Source organism: Stegodyphus dumicola, chromosome 8, assembly GCF_044657685.1.
Source record: "Stegodyphus dumicola isolate Sdum_Otavi_A_Nest chromosome 8, ASM4465768v1".
Classification (NCBI taxonomy): Eukaryota; Metazoa; Arthropoda; class Arachnida; order Araneae; family Eresidae; genus Stegodyphus; species Stegodyphus dumicola.
This window is the reverse complement of record NC_140775.1, coordinates 154401152-154422266: the sequence shown is the minus strand read 5'-3', so window position 1 is coordinate 154422266 and position 21115 is coordinate 154401152. Positions and strand designations below refer to the sequence as shown.

General features: G+C 32.4%; 1 protein-coding gene across 8 annotated transcripts in view; it reads right to left on the bottom strand.

Moving 5' to 3' along the window:
• Nucleotides 1–21115, bottom strand: part of LOC118190438 (uncharacterized) — a 165026-nt gene that overhangs the window by 32870 nt on the left and 111041 nt on the right. For all 8 annotated transcript variants that reach the window (XM_085822611.1, XM_085822613.1, XM_085822610.1 and 5 more), the window contains 2 exons: nucleotides 10488–10634; nucleotides 10326–10406 (listed from right to left, as the gene is read on the bottom strand). In XM_085822611.1, the coding sequence (XP_085678737.1) occupies nucleotides 10326–10406; nucleotides 10488–10634 (228 nt within the window). The remainder of the gene's footprint in view (nucleotides 1–10325; nucleotides 10407–10487; nucleotides 10635–21115) is intronic.

Genomic DNA, 21115 nt, shown 5'->3' with positions numbered 1-21115 from the left:
GTTTTTCAATATACTTTCACTTGTTCTCTGAAATGTTGATAGACAAATTCACATAAAAATATTATTTATGAAGCAGTTAGAGGTTACTGTTATTTTAGAACATGAAAAAGTAAGTTCTAGAAAATATATATATTCAATTATCCAGAAAAATCTGTTATCTGATTTTTCTGGATAATTGTATCTTTGCTGCTAACTGAGATTTTATAGTAGTTTAATATGTATTTGGAACTGGATAAATGCTCTTAATAATTTGAATTTTGAGTATCTAAACACAGAATATACATTAAAAAAAATATAAGTGATTATCTCTAGATGTAATAAAGATATTTTAACTTCCATTATGAATTATCAATCTTAGTTTTGTTCACTCAATCTTAAACTTATGTAGAATCAAGCTAAAAAGGGGAAATTTATGAATAAAATATTCTGGCTCACATGAGTTTTAAACTTATTTATAGGTGCTTGAGTTTTGTGCTCCTTTTTTTTTTTTTTTTTTACCTCAGACAGCTGGAGATGATGTCAGGACAAGGAATACCCGAGAAAGTATGAAACACTAGAAGAAAAGGTGACATTCTTTTCCCACATTTCCACAAAACTTCATCATCCTCCAGTTCTAGGCTATGTATCAGGTCCTTGTACTGGCCGACCTACACTACTGAACTGGCCTGATGTAGAAGATTACATGACTGTTACCCAGAGTATTTAGTACAGTCAAAAGTCGTTAATTCGGACACCCATAATACGGAAGAATGATCTATAATCCGGACCTCAAAGTTAAAACCTTTCTGCGCATGCGCCGCGTTGACACATGCGCATAGGCATTTACGTGTGCGCGTAAGACCTTTTACGTCTGCGCATATGCGTGTACGCAAGCGCAGAATACGTTTTCGCGTGCGCATTTTATGTATAACGGACGGTATAAGCTAAAATTATCTATTTCAGTTAATGTTGATGATTGCGTTGTTCCTTAATTTTCGAATTGGATCTGGCTTATTATTTTTTGCAGACTGCAAGAGCAATACTATAAAAGTAAACTTGAACTTTCGATTATGTCAAATAGAATTTCCGATTCTGGAGCTCCCAAAGGATTGTTCAAAACAAAAGTATGCTTCCATGTCCATCAAACAAAAAGTGGAATTGCTGCAAAAAATGGATAAAGACATGAAGAATGTGACAGAGAGGTTAGTGAAAACAAAAAAATTTCGATTGACAAGTTAGTCGGTATTCTCGGCACAGCAATTAACGGGACTTGAACAGCAGAATTTTGTAACTGAACAAGAAATTATGTCTGTTTATAGAATTGAAGAGAAAGTATTATCACATAAAATGAAGCAACTTAATCAACTTACATTGAAAGCAATATTTAATAAAGTAAACAAATAAATATTAAGCTTTTTTTTTTGTAAATTTTGATACCCTTTAGATCCTAATTGTTCTTTATTTCATAAATTACAGTTTCATATTTTTAATTTTAGAATTTCTTCATGCCATCTTACAAGATTTAAACTGATGATCTATAATCCGGAATCGCTGAAGTCCGAATTAACGACTTTTGACTGTATGGACACAGTGGGTGTAGACAGAGTTCCTGACTAAATATAGGCTTCCCTGCCTCATTAGACTGAACAACATTACAGGTCCACTTTTCCTTTAGGACAAGTCGCAGAGGCTCAACCTCTGTCAATGCCCCTCCAGGAGAGCAGGGCACCACCTGGCTTTTGCCAGGCAGCACTAGTCGTTTGATTTGCTACCTGCCAGTCGCTTGGGCTGCCCGTCGCAATGGGTCATTACCCAGCAAACCGAGGGTTCTAACCCCCCAGTTTATATTCTTATCCAGTATTTAGATGGTTTATATTCTTTAAAGTGTGATTTCTCAGTTTGCATTTTATCGATAAATCCTTTTATTTTATGTTCTAAAACTTATATAAATATGGCCTAAATTATTTAATATTTTAACTGCTTATTTAAAATTATATACTTTATAGAAACAAGGATGGGTTTTGCAAAACAGTGAGAAGAAAATTTATTTGAAGTGAAAATGTGAATGAGATAATGTTTGTTTCTAAGGTTTTACATAAAAATATATTTATATTTTGTTAAGCTCAAAAAATAAATAAAAATATGTTTATATTTTGTTATTTTGTTAAAGATGTTAAGCTCGCTTTGTTAAATAAATTCGTATTTAATCGATTTATTGAAACACAAAATTTATTTCAAGTTCGTAAAATAGCTAAGTGCCTACGTTTTATGACGATGTGAAAATGGAGTGTGTAGAGTAAAATCTCGCTTTCCTATAGCCCAGTATGTCTCAAAATGACGCGATTTCGTCAAAAAACATAAAATAAAAAAAATTCGAATTCGAATTTCGAAAAAATCGCTTCGAGGTGCACTGGCTCTTGTTCAGATGCACCTATGTACTAAATTTTGTAGCCATGGGTCTATTAGCTTACGCGCAGCATGAGCAAAAGACACACACACACAGACAGACTTTTTTATTATATGTAGAGATAAATTTTCTACGTACTCAAACCATAAAATTAAGTTGAACAGCAGTATCGCAAAATAATTTTAAAATAAGCATATCTTTAGAATTTTCAATACAGAGTCTCACATGCTGGAGATAAAATTTTTTTTTCTTTCTTTTTTCATACTGTTGCCATTGCTCGCTTTGAAATCGTTTAGTGTTTTAATCACAAATTCGTTGAAAGGTTACAAAATAGGAAATTGATAATAAAACAAATTTCAAACTCAAATTAGGGCTTCCATATGTCCATACTCTAGGGAAGATTACATTATTCAAATTTTGATAGCTCTACGTACCGTTGTTGATGTGATAACATTGCGAGAAATATACATACATTCATGCAGATTATACCATAATACAATTTTAAAAGTGAACCGACATTTATAGTGAGCCAACCCAAAATGATAAAAGGAAATTGATAGTCCTTCTGCACAAATTGCCCTCTTTGGACTAAAAAAATCTGAAAGATTCAGATTCATTCTTTCAGATTTTACATTACGCTCAAAGGGGCTTTTTTTTAAACATTTTGTGTGTTACCTTTATTTATTAAATAACATGTTCTTTGCAATTTACCGTAGAGTCCAGTTCAACAGCAATATTTCAAAATAATTTTTAAATGAACATATCTTTAGAATTTCTGATACACAGTCTCGCGCACTGGAGATAAAAAAAGTTTTGCCATTGCTCGCTTTGAAATCGTTGAGTTTGTTAATCAAAAATTCCTGAAAGTTTTACAAAATATGAAATAGTTGATAGGACAAGTTCCAAATTTGAGCTTCCAGATGCCCACATTTGTGTGGAAATGCACGTTATTCAAAATTGGATGGCTCTAAGTACCGTTGTTTTATCACAATGCAAGAAACATACATATATTTATGCAGATTTTTCATTGTTTAATTTATTTAAATATAATACAGGGCAATAATAGTTGGTGACAACAATTTGAAAAGTGATTCACCGTTTACAGTTTTCAATGCAAAATTCCAAAACAAAATTAATAGTTCTTCAGGGCAAATTGTTCCTTTGGACTAAAAATTTTCTTTTAGTTTAAAATCATCTTGCGTTACAAAACCATTTGATAATTTCAAAAAAAGTAGATGAAAGTTCTTAAATAAAAAAAAAATCCTTCTAAAGTTACCGAGTTCCCTTGTCTCGTTGAAGACGATAAGCGTGTCTTTAGTTTTAATTTGAATGGTATTTCTGGAAGACCCAGCATCAGATAACCTTGTCTGAACTTGTTTACAAATTTCCGCATTTTGTATGGTTCCATCTAATTTTTTGGGACGATATAGCATCCCCAGATATCTATCAACATGATTGTTTCGCTGACAGTCCAGCGAGCAGTCAGTTGCACGTCAGCCATGTTGTTTGTTAAAATTAAGTGAACGGCGCAATCGCGCAGTGCAGTATGGGAAATCTCACCAATTGCCCTGATCCAAAGAGGTAGGAACATTCAACTAAGTTCTACCTCCAATTCTGCGAAGCAGTTAATGCTTGTTCACCATGTGAATGGGACACAATGGAAGAATTGGTTTTCCTACCGCTCGAATCTGCTCTTGTGAAAGGGGCTTAATTGAATTCTCAAATGTCCTAAGTACTTTGAAGCCTGAAGCCTTGTCAGTAATCATATGCATAAAAGAGGAAAGTTCTTATTTTATCGTAGCAAAATTTACCATCATTAATCGTAGTAAAATTTACCATCATTAATCGTAGTAAAATTTACCATCATTATAAATAAATCTTCATGGATTTCATTGAGAAGTTAGCTTGATTACTGCTCTGCATCTCAGCCTTCCCCATTATCAGAACTGGGCCATGGTTTTAGTTGACTCAAATTAGCTGTCATCATGAAATAGTAACCTCGATCCTTCGCTTCTAGTTGTGTTATTTTCTAAGTATCACTAGGTAATACTTCCATTATTATAAATGGTTCTCGATATTTCATACGTATTCTAGTAAACTGACCCGTAGCTTTACAAGCACATCTCTTCACAACGATTTTTCCTTGTTCAAATATAAGTGTATGACATCTCTTTCTATCAAATATTTCTTTTATTTTTGTTTGCAGCTCTTCAATTCCTTTTTGCACTTGTTCTTGGATTTCTCATGGGTGATTCCATATATCTGCATCTTCATCTGCTAACTTCCTAAGGATACTATCATTTACATCTGAGCAAATATCCATGGAACATTTCAAATGATGTCTTATTAGTAGTTTTATTTACCATGTTGTTCAGATTTCTTTCTTTTATTTTGAAATCCCGGTCTCACTACTGTTTATCTGACAGGCTTGTCATTACTGTTCCTAAAACTGTTCTTTTGACACACTCTATCATACCATTAGCTTGGGGATGTTGGTAGAATTCAAGGTATGAAGAATCCCATTGTCTGCACAATACTGCTTGAATTGATGAGAAGTACAGCCTGATCCTCTATCACTTATTATTCTTTCTGCTAGACCAAAATCATTAAAAAATCCTTCAAAGACTTTAAAACATTTTCTGCATTTGTATCTTTAACTGCATAAATTCTTACAAACCTTGTCATATTATCAATTATCACTAACAATTCTAGATTACCTCTGGAACTCTTTGACTCAAATGATCTATATGAATAATAGTAAAAGGTCTTTTACCAGGTTTTATGGGGTGTAACAATCCTTGTTTCTTCTGCCAATTTATTACGTGCTCCTAAAGCTTATCCAGCTGAACCTAGTTCTGCTAAAAGACCTAGGGCTGTCACGGACAGGTCTTATAACATCTTCCCTAGGCGGCCTAAAAGGGTTTGTTTGCTTGATCGGGGAACCTCATCTGGCTAAACTATCAGTGCTTCATGGGCCTAACCCAGCTACATTTAACTAAACATACCCCCCAGACCTAATCTGGCATAGCTTTTCGCGAATCCATCACCGTGCTGCTATTTTTATTTAATACCCACTCTTGCCAAGACCTCTGCTGCCGGAAGAATGTAGAATCAAATGACATATAATTCTTTAAATATCTTAATCACTAAACTCTTAAATCTTTAAAAGCTTATTACTCTTTAAAATATTTTAATCCCTAAAAAACTAATACCTCAAATGTTAATATCCATCTGCTACTCAAAAATTATTAAATCATTTCTCCCTAGCTAAAGCTTCATCTCTGCAATACAAGCTGCATTTCTTACAATTTCACCCTTCGGTTCTTCGCTACTCAAACAGCAAGCGCTTTTTCGACTCTTTCGCCTTCTTCGGTCAATGACCTCGTCCCCCCACCCCGACCATCCCAAGGCTCTTAGCTAAAAGCTTGAATACAGTTAGTTACCTTACCTTTCCCGGGGCCCGGTTTTTCCGCGCCTCTCTCCATCAGCTGTTTCGTTTCCATGGCAACCATTCACGCTCAGCGTGCTGGCTGCCTCTCCTATTGTATCTGAGAACAAGCAGTTGACTCGCGACGGGGGGCTAAACACCCTCCATTGTGATCAATGCTTGCTCTTTCCTCCTGTGTCCAAACAAGAGGACTCTTATCGAACCTTGATTTTTTGCTTAACTGCTTCTTTCACAAACTTTAGCTACTGCTTTCTCTTAATCATTCCAATTTTCTGAACGAAGATGTGGAGGTAATTGCATTTAATTGCAAAGGTACTCCGTAATTCAAACGCCTTGGTCCTTGGTCCTAAAGCTTATGTCATTTCATCTTCTTAACATTTTGCATTTTATTTTTGTTTTACCTAAAGCTTTCTTGGTACTCTCATCCATGATAAGAACTAACAATATGATTCTATGCTTCTAAATTCTAAACTGTTAGTATCATCCTAAATAATTCAATACAGTCAAAAGTCGTTAATCCGGACTCGTCGGGACTTCGGCGATTCCGGATTATCGATTTTTCCGGATTATAGATCATCAGTTTAAATCTCGTAAGATGGCATGCAGAAATTCTAAAATTAAAAATATGAAACCGTAATTTATGAAATAAAGAACAATTATGATCTAAAGGGTATCAAAATTTGCAAAAAGAAAAAGCTTAATATTTATTTGTTTACTTTATTAAACATTTCTTTTAATGTAAGTTGTTTAAGTTTTGCTTCGTTTCATGTGATAATACTTTCTCTTTAATTCTATTAAACAGACATAATTTCTTGTTCAGTTACAAAGTTCCGCTGTTCAAGTCCTATAATTGCTGTGTCAAGAACACCGACTAATTTGTCAATCGAAATTTTTTCGCTTTCAATAACCTCTGTTACTTTTTTTCGCTATCGGAAGCGAATTATAATGACCAGGAACTTGTTTTAAATCATATCAAAGACGGAGCATATCGAGATGAAATACTACATTTGGTAAGGAATTATAAGCCAAATAAAAACATCTGCGCTGAAGATAAGGATAGTGCTGACAAATCAACTTCCAATTCATTACGCGCCCGCCGCGGCGCGGCGTTCCCCCCCGCCGAGCAGCGTGAAATTGATAAACAGATTTCGGATTTCAAAACATACTTTCGCTTTAGATCCTTTACATATTAACAAATATATATCGGAAATTCTATTTGATATAATCGAAAGTTTAAGCTTACTTTTATAAAATTGCTCTTACAGTCTGAAAAAAATAATAAGCCGGATCCAATTCGAAAATTAAGGAACAACGCAATCATCAACATTAACTGAAATAGATAATTAGATAATTTTTGCTTATACGTCCATTATACATAAAACGCGCACGCGAAAACGTATTCTGCACTTGCGGTATCTAAAGTTTGTGAAAGAAGCAGTTAAGCAAAAAATCCAGGTTCGATAAGAGTCCTCTTGTTTGGACACAGGAGGAAAGAGCAAGCGTAAAAGGTCTTAGGCGCTCGCGTAAACGCCTATGCGCATGTGTCAACGCGGCGCATGCGCAGAAAGTTTTTAGTTTTGATGTCCGGATTATAGATCATTCCGAATTATGGGTGTCCGAATTAACGACTTTTGACTATATAAATATTCTACAGCATTCAAATTTCAGAACAAAAAACATTCAAGTTTCAAATTGAAACTCATCCCTTCTTTGACACTCATGGTGCATGTGGTAGGTATTCATCCCACTTCTGAAAATATGTTAGCTGTGATTTGTTCTCTTTTGTAATGACTGACCAAAAATGTTGCATGTTTTACAAGTAATTTTAGTGAAATTATATGTGAATTTGTAGTACTTTTTGTATAATGTAACATAAAATTCTTGAGACGATGCTCTGCCGGAAAAATAAGATTAAAAGAAGCAAGTCTATTTAACACTGAGTAAATGGCTATCTCATTATAGTGGCGAGATATCACCAAGGTGGCAATGGTTTTGGCAACTAACTATTGTCGCCAATTTTGGCAGAAAATTGCCATACATCGCCAAACTTTGTGATAATTTGGAGGCATTTTGGTCCGATCCCTTATAACTGCAATTGGTACTGTGATTGAATAAATATAATCGATCATTATATGTAACTGTAGCCGACCCTCATATACCTTTCAGTAATTTTGAGAAATGGAAGGTACTACAGATTTCTCAGTGACTGATTGAAACCTATATAAGACCAGACAGAGCACCAAATTCTCAGTTGTTAGTTCAAAGTTGCTTCAAAGTTTTGAGAAATTCATGACAGCTTCGCCTTTTAGATGCATTGAGTTCATCATTCTTAGTAATTTGGAGAGCAACAACTTACTGAAAATGAGAAGAGTTGTATGTGTACTTTTGTGGAAAGTTCCAGAATTGTAAGGTGTTTCTTTTGGTAAATATAAATTTTATCAAGCTATTATCGGTTCTGTGTGCATTCAATCTATTACAAACCCATACAGATGCTAAGCTAGCATGTAAAGCTGGATTAACTTTAAGCAAAACAAGCATGTACTTCGGGTATCAAGAAAAAGAGTCACCACGATCATGAAATAGTAACCTCGATCCTTCGCTTCTAGTTGTGTTATTTTCTAAGTATCACTAGGTAATACTTCCATTATTATAAATGGTTCTCGATATTTCAGATGTATTCAGTATATTTCAGAGTAGGAACTCAGGAGAGGGAGCATTACAAAAAATTCTCATCGCCAGTTTTACCATAGAATATATGGTACAGGTAAACCAAAAGCAATAGAAAAGGAATGGGGGAAGGTGTAAATTAATTTAGGGGCACCAAAATCTTATAAGTGCTTAGGCCCTCTAAAAGTCTTAATCTGGCCTGCTAACATGGTTTAACCAGAAACGAGGGAATAAGTGCAAAGTAGTGGTCAAATGTGCATGGAAAAATCCAAGTTTTTTTATGAAAAGTTGGAATTAGAAGTCAACTTTAAGGTCTTGTTTTTAAGGTTTCATATCAGCATGATCAAATCAATAAAAGCAGATGAGACAGGCCTATGTTGGAGGTGTTTGCCAATAAAAACACTTGCTTCATCAAAAGAAAAGTCCACCTCTGGTCACAAATCATCTAAAGAGCACATTACAATCATGTGTTGTGCAGATGCATGAACTACACACATAAGATGAAACTTCTGGTGATTGGAATAAAGAAGCCTAGATCATGTAAATGGACAAAAATGAAAAATCTCCCTGTAGAATATTACAATCAAAAAGAGGCATAGGGCTTACTCATAAATTGGTGATTTGTCTAATTTTGAAAAAATCAAGACAATAACTGAAGTTAAATGTCAAAAAAATGAAAAGGTAAAATTCTTTGAAAATATCGATCAGGAAAACATCAAGGAATGGTTCAATGACAATTCAACAGAGCTGGACTTTCAGTGCTTTAGTGATGCAGTTATCATTTCAAATGTCACAAGAACAGAAGACACAGAGAGTGCTACTGAAATACAAGAATAGAAGATACGGACAGTTACATTAGTCTCGAGACAGCAGTGACTTCTGTTTAAACCTCTATTTCACTTTGTTGACCAAATAGTATTCGAATACAATGATAAAATAGCACTTAGAGAGAAAAATATGCAGTGAAATTCAAAAAATATTTAAATGTTCTCAAAAACAGAGTAAATTATCAATTTTTTAAAGAAATAAACACATACATCATGCATGAAAGTTGATAATTTGGATTATCCATGACCTGCTTCTTGTATTAACCCTTATAACCGAGAGTATACTGTAAAAGGAAAGCAAGATACATAAAAACCACATCTACTGACAGAGAATTATGAAAACAGAACAGAAGAAAATTTGAATTAAAAAAAGATTCTGATGTCTACCCACTTCATTTCATAGCTAATAATATAACAAGATTCCTTTAGTACTAGACCAAAGAAAATGTCAATATTTCAAAGATTATTACTAAAATTTGAACATGTATATTTGAATACATACCTTACATCACGAGGGCATGTCAATACTAAAGAAAATGAAGGAAATTCTTGCTCACCACTACTATCTAGGCATAGTTGTATGAGAAGCTTTGTGCTCGTGAAAAAGGCCTGCAAAACTGTGACCAGTCAATGTTGTTTTACCTTTCCTGTGTGATATGTAACTTGTTAACATAAACTTTTCCTTTAAAATAGTCCCTTTGGGAAGGGAGGAAGATCCATCAGGCTTAAGTCAGGAAATCATAGCAGCCATAAGCCTTTTGAAACAATCTGGTCACAAAAAAAGTTTTAGACTTGATTCATTCTATCAGTCAGTGTCCTGATGATGTCCTTTGATGCAAATTTCATGCATACATATTCGATAACTATTTGAATATTAGCAACTTTTAGATCTAGTACCAAAAGAATCACCCAATATAATAATAATAACTACACACTACTTTAAAAACCTTTATGTCATACATTATTTAAAAATTTACATCATAATTAATAAAATTACCAGGTTTTTATCATATTTTCCTTTTGGATTAGTAGCCGCAAGAATTGAACATCTAGTGCTCAGAGTGCAAACCAGGCCAGCCTGAAATCAAAAATTAAATAATATGTAAATTTAAAACAATTCACAGAGTTTAAATATTTAAAATGCCATCAAGAAACCAACCTTTGCCACACTGATTGTTTGCTGTTCCATTGCTTCATGAATACATGTTTTATCTTGCTCTTTAATATTGTTAAATTCATCTATGCAACACATACCTCCATCTGCTAAAACAAGAGCACCAGCCTCTAACTGCCATCTCCCACTTTCCTATTGAATCAGAATAAATAACTTAATTATTTAATTGCTAGGGAAAGATTCTGTTAGCATCCAATTATTAATTTTACATTTAATACTTCTTAAAAAAGAAAGAAAAAAATAACTAACAAAAAAAAAAAAAAAAAAAAAAAAAAAAAAAAAAAAAAAAACAGAAGTTTCAACTACTAACCAGAAGTTTTAACCCCGCCCCCCCCAAAAAAAAAATCTGCACTAGATTATAACCTTGTATTATTTTACCATCAAAAACGTTGCTTTCTTGAAAAGCATTATCATTTTAAAGGGGAAAATTTTTATCAACAAATGAAAAGTTTTAAATAATCACAGAAAATAATATTAATCAATAGAAAATTTAGAAAAATCAATATCTTTTTTTTTTTTTTTTTTTTTTTTGGTTCACTAACTATATAAATAATTGTTTTAATAATAATGATATTTTTAATTATTGAACCATTTTTTTCTTTATCATTTATACTTTATCAAATGCAGCTTTTTCATTAAAAAAGAAAATATTCAGATGAAACAAATGAAATACAAAGAGAAGATAAATCAGGTAGTAAAGTCATTTACTATTTTCTTGCTTACTTGAAAGATCAACTACTATAAAAAAGTATAATTTTTGGAGTCCTTTATTTTTAAGTAGATGTTTCACATCATTTCAAAGCAGTGATATTTCTATGAAAAATATAATTCATATACAGAAGAATATAATAAGGTTAACACATATATCTCTAAAATTATATAATAATTATTTGGTTCTTTTATGTTCAGAATCATAAATTACATCACATTAATGTCTCAAATTTCAAACTTAAATTTATGTTTAAAAATCTCTTGTTGAAATTTAAATACACTGCCTGACATAGAAAATGGAACACCATGAAAGACTGGGTAGAATGTGATGTCAACTGATACACAAACAGAGCATGCATATATAAAAAAGTGATGTTATTTACAGAAAGATAAATTTATACAATGTTGAAATATACAAGGCAAGATTAAGATATATGATTACCTCTTGTAATTCAAATTTTATGCAATCTGCACCCTATGAAGTAGAGATTCAGTTAGTGGGCAGATAATGTCTTGAGGGATGGAAGCCCACATACTCTAAACCTCCTCCAAAGTTCATTGCCTGATAACAGTTGGAGCATAGCAGACAAACAAAGACTAATCATGTCTCAGATATGCTCATGAACGAAAGATCAGGGGATATTGCAGGCCAAGGAAGCAACTGGATATGATGCAAAGCTCGTTGACTAATGAACGCCATATGTTGTGTTGTAGTGTCCTGGTGGAAAATATCATTTTGCAGCCAGTGAAGATAAGGTAGCACAATCGGCTGCAGCAGCTTATCAACATATCATCATGCCATCAATGTGCCTCTGATGAGTAACAGGGGTGACCTGCTATTACGACTGATGGCACCACAAACCATTATGCCATACTGACGAATGGTGGGGCATTCAGTCGGATTGGCTCTAACTCTCTGGCATCTCCAGACTCTTAACAGGTGACTATTAACTGACAAACAAAACTGAGGCTTTTTGCTGAATTGACATTGTGCCATTCAGATGTACAAGTGGCTTGTCGATGATGCTATTGTAGTCTTTTGCACTGCTAGTTTGTTGTTAACTCACAAAGGGTGGCTTGTTTGAAAGCTACTTTCAGCCAAACATCGGGAAACTGTTCTCCCAGAAATTGGAGTAGTCAAAACTCCTTACACATTCTGCAAAATGTTTCTAGTAGTCAATTGTGGGGCTGCCATCACTTCTCTTCGTCTAGATGGACCTTGTCTTTTGTGACTATTTACATTAACTTCATAAATCCATCTAGACCAAATTCTATGCATCGTAGATCATCTATGTGCATTTCAGCAGTGATACGACAATGAAACTAACCAGCCGTATATAAGCCTACAATTTGACCGCTCGTAAAATTGTCCGTTTCATGGAATTGCCTATGGTGTCATCGTCCAGGCATCTCTTCATTCACATGTGTCTTCTGGAACAATGAATTTCTCAAAATCCTAGATTCCCTAAGTAGCGACTGTTGGTTTACCCACCATTTCCTTGTTTTTTTATCTAGCACTATAATCAAATGACCAGCTTGCATCTTATATCATCTGCATGACTTGTTCTGCTACATATTCTACGAAATTTGCATATTTATATTGCCAAATCTCATGGTGTTGCATTTTTCTATGTTAGGCAGTGTATATAGAGATCTCTTACTAAAATTATACTACAAACATTTAGAAATCACAACTTTAAATCTATCGCAGACTGGTAATAACTGTATGAATTTTACAACTTTTATGAAATAGTTACATTAATTGGCTGAGAAATATGTTAGGCAAAGCATTCAAGGTTTAATTTGATTTTAGAAGAGTTGATCTTGCAGAGGACTGTCTAAGAAAAATTGCTTGTTTATACCACATATGGGAAAAGTCCAAGATCCGGACGTTCAATATCCAGAATGATCTAAAATCCGGACCTCAGAACCGTCAACAACATTTTTTTTTAATGCTTTATGAATGTGCATTTGATTTTTCCCCCTTGTAGATAAAACATGTGGGGAGTCCCGATTCTTAATTTCCCTTTGACACTAAATATATACCACATTATTGAAGAAACAATAATTTTGCATAAATTGGCTCCATAGCTGCATATCTGCTTGGCTTACATCTCAAACCGAAGCACTCTAGAAAGAAACATAGTTATTTTACACCTACTAATATTTTATATCCCTGATGCCAACCTGGTGAATCATTATTTATTATATTTTGCTTTCATCATAATATGTTTATCAGCACATGACAACTTGAGAAATGTCTCATGCAGCAACAACTAAAAAAAAATTATTTTATAATAGTACAAAGAGTACTGGTAACCTTTTATGTTGACATTATTACACTTGGCAATGATTACAGATTTAAGTTTAATACACTAATTGACGAGGAAGAATTTTTAAAAATCTTTTTTCCATTTGTTAAAAATATATTTTGTTAATGATACTCATATGTATAGACATTACATTTAGTGCTATTTGAATTCAGAATAACTGATTTTTTTCTCACATAAACCCAGGACTTGCGCCAGAGCTCGTATGGCCGCACTGGGCGGCAGAATTTAGGGAAGATGAGATTTTGGGAATTTAGGGAAGCATCGAGCAACAAAATTAAAGGATAAAAATATTTTTAGAATTTAGATAAAGAACTGGGATTCAAAATTTAGGGGCAGCAAAAATTTAAAACATATGGAGGCACTTGGTAGCAGAATTTAGGACCCACAGAGACTGCATCAGGCGGTGAGATATCTATCGCCATGCTATAAGGCAATTAACAATTTCAGGTAAAAAAGCTTCAGCTGATACTGAAGATGCTGAATTATTTGCAGATGATATCTACCGCCAGCCCTCAATAAGCCTTAAGTATATATGGGAATTTATTTATTCAGGATTCAGATAAGCCTTAGGCATGTGCAAGAAATAGATGTAAGTATAACACATAACTAATAGAATCAGGCTTAATCGTCTCAGTGCGTGATAGAAGCAAAACAAAATTTAGCAGAACAACTTGTCTTTCATCGCCAGTCTCCTGAAACATAGTCAATAATGCATAGCGGATGTTATTAAGCTAGGCTAAAATTATACTTTACCGATTCCAAGGAATTTCAGCCAATATAGCAGATTGTTCCTCAACTTTCTGGTTTGATCTAACTTAATTATTTTTTGCAGGCTGTTTTTATTACAGCAATTTGATGAAAATTAAAGTTTCAACTTCCGATCATGTTGAAAAGAGTTTCTAATTGTGGAGCTGCAGCAGGGTCTATAAAGAGAAAGCATGTTTCGATGTCCATTAAATAAAAAGTGGAATTGCTTCAAAAAATGGATAAAGGTATATCCCTCTCATAATTATGCGAGGAGTATGGCATTGGAAAATCAACTGTATATGACATATGAAAACACAAAAAGGAACTTTTTGAATTTTTTGTGGATACCAACACCCCGCTCGCAATGAATAACAGAAAAATTATTCATTATGCTAAAAGTGAAGATCATGACAAGATGATGACTGATTGGGTCACACAGCGTCGCAATGAGGATGTGCCATTAACAGTTCAAATGTTAATGGTGCAAGTTAAAATATTTGACTAAGAAATTAACTTATAAAAACTGAGTGCACTTATTCGACAGGTTGGTAAACCAAATGTAAAAATCACCATGGTATAAGGCAATTAAGAATTTCAGGTAAAAAATCTTCAGCTGATACTGAAGATGCTGAATTATTTACACATAAATTCACTGAACTCATTAACAGTTAAAAGTTATATCCAAAACAAATTTACAGTGCTCATGAAATTGGGCTTGCCTGGCAATATGTACTGCAAAATACCTTTGCAAACTCTATAGAAAAGGCTCCAACTTGTGTCAAAGATTCAAATGAGAGACTGGAAAGTGAGAAAAACTAACTTGACTTTTACTGATATTAATTAAAAAAAGCACTGAATACTTCTTACCAAGTGAGCTATTGTACAACTAAAACTGGCAAGCTGTACACAATTGTTGAAATATTAATATTTTCAGCAGTCCAGAATATAGTAGGCATTATGTTTGGCAGAAAGAAAAAGCAACAGAGATATATCCTATATGCCTCTCCGATATAACTAGTTACAGAATATACAAAATGGCAGATAATATGGAAAGTAAACTTTGAATTTAAAAAAAAAAAAAAAAAAAAAAAAATCAGTCTTTAGTAGGATGGATTCATTGATTGCCAAAGTGCTGCACAACTATTTTGCTTTGCAAAATATGATCACAAAAATGAAGTCGTTGAAAAATTTCTTTTTTGAAAAGAACTATGGGAGAAGAAATCTTGAAATTAGAAAATTCTTACATCATAGGAAATAATATTTCTTGGGAAAATTCTGACGGCGTGTGCAGTAATGGAGCTCGTGCCATGGTAAGAAAACACAGCAGATTTCTGTCCTGAATTAAAGAATTCTTTCTCAGCATAGCTTAGGTTCATTGTATGATTCAAAGAGCAGTGCACGTATCAAAAAACATGCTGCCGAACAAGTCTATCTTAGATATTGCAGTTAAAATAATAAATTTTATCAAGGCACATCTTCTGAACTCACAGATTTTTTTTTCACAAATATGTAGAGAAATGGTCAGTAAGCATCAACAGCTTCTTTTACATATAGAAATGCAATGGCTTTCAAGGGATAGGGCTCTCATTAGACTATTTTTAAAACTTAAAGAAGTGTTTGTGTTTGAATGGTAATGAAAAGCATTTTTACATTTTTCAACTAATGTTGGTTATGTTGATTAGCTTACTTAAATGATATTTTTCGCAAATTGTACAAGTTGAATTTAAATCTTCAAGAACAATAATTAAATATTTTTATATGTAAACAAAGAAAATTGATTTGTGGTGTTCATACTGCAAAGAGTTTTACAGCATCTCCTATTTTAGAAAGTTTTGTTATAGAAAACAATCTAAAAGTTGTTCAATTAGTGAAGATATAACAACTCACTTTTCATTTCTTAAACATCAATTTAATACTTATTTTCCACAAGATTTTTCTGACTCTGAATGGATCCAAAATTCTTTTCAGTGTATGTTACCCAAAAATTTATCATTTCATTCAAATGAAAAACTACTATTTAATGAAGAGTTAAGATTTCTTTTCAAAGAGCTTGCACTCAGCAGTTTTTTACTTCCTTGTACGAAGTAAAAAGGAAGTATTGTAATTGCGAAAAGTTTCAGGCAGCATATTTCAATGAAAATATCCATTTTGACAGCTATTGAATGCAATTTAACGATGTTTTTGAGTGATATCTGTACGTAAGGACAGAACAAAAGACTCGTTTCCTCTAAAAAAATTATAAAACTGCTTTAAAATTAATTCTGAAGAGAATTTTTCGTGGCGTCTGTATGAACGTATGTACATACGTACGTATCTCGCATAACTCAAAAACAAGTAGCCTCAGAACGTTGAAATTTTGTATATAGGACTGCTATAACATGTAGATGTGCACCTCGTATTTTGGTTGCAATCAGTCGCACCAAACGTATATAAATATATTTATATATATATCCACTCTGTAACCCGGCTCAGTGATCTCAGTTTCTTCACTCTTATATGTTTGTAAATTGTACATTTTTTGCTTTAAAAATGATTGAATTATGTTGTTTTTATCTTCCGGTTAAGGTTTATGCCTTTAGTAAATCTGTAAGCAACATTTTTAGAATTATCAAGAATTTTAAAGTTGTTTAAGTGTCGCTAAGCCTTTTTTTTATGGCAGCCATTGATTGTTTACATTTGAAACAGCAGACTAGTGGATTTGTTGCCAATCTAGAGAAACTTAGTTTCACAACAACAAAGATAATACCTTAATTTATTATTGCCAATTAAATCATGCTTAATCCTTTCTGGAATTTTTTCGAGGAAATAAGTGTTTAAGATTTACTTCGTAATTTTTAATATAGATATTTTGAGTTTTTATGTATTTTTGCCTTCTCGCAAAGTGAGAACTGAATTAATTGAATGAGAAATACTCAATCGTCTGTGAAAAACCGTTTCTTTTTTTTTTTTGTTGTTGTTGTTTGCTTTATTTCTTTTATACATCATTCTAGCTTTATTATAGTATTTGAATAGAACATGTGGCAACGATTAGGTAATTCTATTCTTTAAATTATATAAGTTTTGTGCATTATAAGTTATAATATGAACGAAATATAATACTGTTAAGTGAATCTAGCGCCAGAGCGTCGCTATGGTAAACAAATACTAGAGTGAATTTTAAAGAATGCATTTATTCTATTGTGGTTTATGTGTTGTCGGTGAAGTAGATTTAATTCAATCCAATAAGTTTAAATGAAATGCAAGAAAAAATTCCGTATAATTTAATATTCCGTACAAGGAAGTCATGTGGTGTACACATCAGATTTTTTTTCTTAACATTTAAAATGGACATCGAGAACTGTCTGATACAGCTGTAAAAATATTACAGTACTTCTTGCTTATTAAATTCACTGGTTAATACAGTCGAATGCTTATTATGTTCAAATTTCCAGGAACCAAACCAAATACATACTAATCAATAAAAAAACCACCATTTATTAAACTCAGATTGGCAAAAGATTGATGCTTCAGAATCAAATTATCTTGTACCTATCAAAGTTTTCCGCAGTTTATCCATTTAACATACTGTGGATTGTGGCTTTATCGTTCATATATGCAGTGCTTCAATAAAACGGGTTTGACTAAAATGTTTCTAACCCCCCGTCCATGTGTACCTGTGAGACACTGTTTTCAGAATTCTTTGTCTGCAATGGACTTCAGAGCGGCAGTATTGTTATAATTTAAGACCAATAAAAACAATCTTCTAGAGGCATTGTAAATGAGTAAGAGTTCATCCTCGAGTACAAGTTGATAAGAAATATTAAGCAGGGGCAGAAGGGATGATAGGAAGTGAAAAGATGATAAGAAGTGTATTCCATCTTTTAAAGTTTCCACATTCAAAACTGCATCTTGAGATAGACAAATTATGTTCAAAGAGTGTTATAAAAAAAGTTCATAAAATTCTTCAAGCACTACCCTACATTAAAAGTTTTGAAATGGAAACAAAATGGTAAATGTACACAGAAGAAAAATCAAGAAAAGCACTGGTCATGCTTCTAAGCATGAAGTGGCAGATTGATTAAACAGATAAAGGGTTTCTGAATTAGATAAAGGGCAGTCAGCTACAATTCAGCTAGCTAGAAATGTTTTCTGAAATTCAAATAAATCACTCGAAGAAGCATTTTTTAATTTCTTGTCTGCTTAACTTGTAACATGTTGAAAATACCAAGCGAAAAGACTTAAGCCATAGCTTTTAACATTCAACCTTTAATTTTAGGGTATATAAAATCTTTCAAATGTCATTACAAAGATATTCATTAAATGATGAATATGATTGAATTTTGTAAAAATGGAAGTGATTCAAAAGAGATAATTAAGTTGATGTCTCTGCTGGAGGTCATGCATAAGAAAAATTCTTGAACTGAAAGATGTTGATCAAAAAACTATCAGCAGTATTACAAAATTGAGAATACAATCGAAAAACTGTTGCTGAACAATATGAAACAAACACATATAGAATAGCTGTTTATAAGAGTTAAAATTTCATCAAGAATGTAATTATAAAAATATTTCTTTACAAAATTTTAAAATAAATTTAAAATTATTATTTTAGAATTAATTATGAATTAGTCGTTAGTAATTTAATATTGATAAATTATAAATGATTTATTTGAACTGTTTAAAATAGATTTCACAGTCTGAATACACAAAATCACTGTTCAATAAACTCACTGCTTAATAAACTCAAATTATGTTTGCAACAGAAATGATTTTAATAAGGTGTAGGTAATGTATTACCATTTGCCTCATCTTACATGTGTGAGACGGGAATGTCCCAATTCCTTTATCTGAAATCTAAATATCAAAATAAATTATGAGTAAAGCCACCTTTAAGACTTAAATTGAGCAGAATACATCCAGAAATATCACTACTTGATCAAAAAATGAGCTCATAGGTCTCATTAAACATTTTTTTTTTTTTTTTAAAGTTCCTATATGTTATATACCATGTCTTAACTTTAAATGATTAATGCTAGTCGAATTTTCAGCTACATCTTTGGTAACTACAAAGTTGATTTTTAGTTTTTTGTACTTGCTTTGTCACTAATATTTGTTTTATATGAAATAAAAATAATTATTAACATCTTCCTGAATTTTAATATTACCTTTTGAGCAATTAAATTACTGATGTTTTAACTTTTGGATCAGCATATTACCTCGATGTCCCAAGCAGGACTGCACTCTCAAAAGGTTTGAATACCACATTTTTAGGAAAATAAATAAAATTACTAGACAAGCCAATCTAATCTATTAACCATAAAAAGTATGAGATTAAATTATACAATAATCCCTCCTTATCTGAAGACGGTTATGTTTTTGCAATTGTAATGGATGTCAAAACAGTGTGTAAAGGATCTTAAAGAACATACAAAAAGGAATTTATTACAATTCTAGCCGTTCACATGCACAATTTAAGAAATTTCAGTTGAAATAGTAATTACAGTACTAACACACATAAATACTTTATTTCAATACTGATCTTTTTTTAACATTAAAAATTAATTCAATGAAAATATTTAAAACATCAGCAACATTAAAAAAATGTTTTATAAAACTTCTTTTTATGTATTTCTTTTAAGAATCTAGTAAACTTTAATTGTTCTTTTTAACCTTCAATTCCTTTTTCTGGAAGACAATTTACCTTAATCGTTCTGCACAAGAAAAACCACATGTAATAGATTTTTTAGGAAATTCAGCTTAAAAACTCCGCATCCATTTCCTCTTCTAACACTGCCTGCTTATTTTTAAAGGTAATTAAATCTTCTACCTAATTTCATACCAAAGCATAATTATCATGGCATAAGAACATTTATTTTTTCTATTTCATTTACTGCTTCAAATTTTCTACATTTCATACACTTTGAAGTAGCCAAAATACTTAAAATTCAGTTTTACTACCAGTTAATACTCCTGGTCATAATTTGAACGAAAAAATTTTTATTTCATGATCAATCCCTTGATACTGACATGACCATTTGCAATGTCATGATATTACCAGTCCTACATCATTGGTAATCTTGAGTAGTTTTTCCATGTTTTTAACACATCTTTAAAGTTTTTCATGTAATATGTCTTACAAGCTGTAAACATCAGTAGATCTAATATCTGTACAAGTGAGATGACATTTGAAACCCCCAAAAACATGACTTATTTATCTAATTTCAAGGATGGGGCATGCCTTTGCATTTTATAAACTAACAAGACTGTGATTTTTTTTCTTTCTGGAGCACAGTTCTTGAATTAATAACTAAAAACCTATACTACAGTCAAAAGTCTTTAATCCTGACATCCATAATCCAGAATAATCTATAATTCGGATCGGGGGGGACGTCGCATCGTGCAATGAACTGGAAGTTGATCTGTCAGCACTATCCTTATCTTCAGGGCAGATGTTTTTATTTTATTCGGCTTACTTATTTATTTATGTTATTTTATCTCGATGTACTCCGTTTTTGATATGATTTAAATCAAATTCATCATCATTATAAATATCATGAATACACATCAAATAGTTTTCTGGGGACAATTTTCTAATTTCGACTATGAGTAATGTATGCTTTACGCATGCGCGCGTTGAAAGAAATGTTTAATAAAGTAAACAAATAAATATTAAGCTTTTTTTTTTTGTAAATTTCAATACTCTTTAGATCATAATTGCTTTTTATTTCATAAATTACGGTTTCATATTTTTAATTTTATAATTTCTGCATGCCATCTTACCAGATTTAAATTGATGATCTATAATCCAGAAAAACCGATAATCCGGAATCACCGAACTCCGGA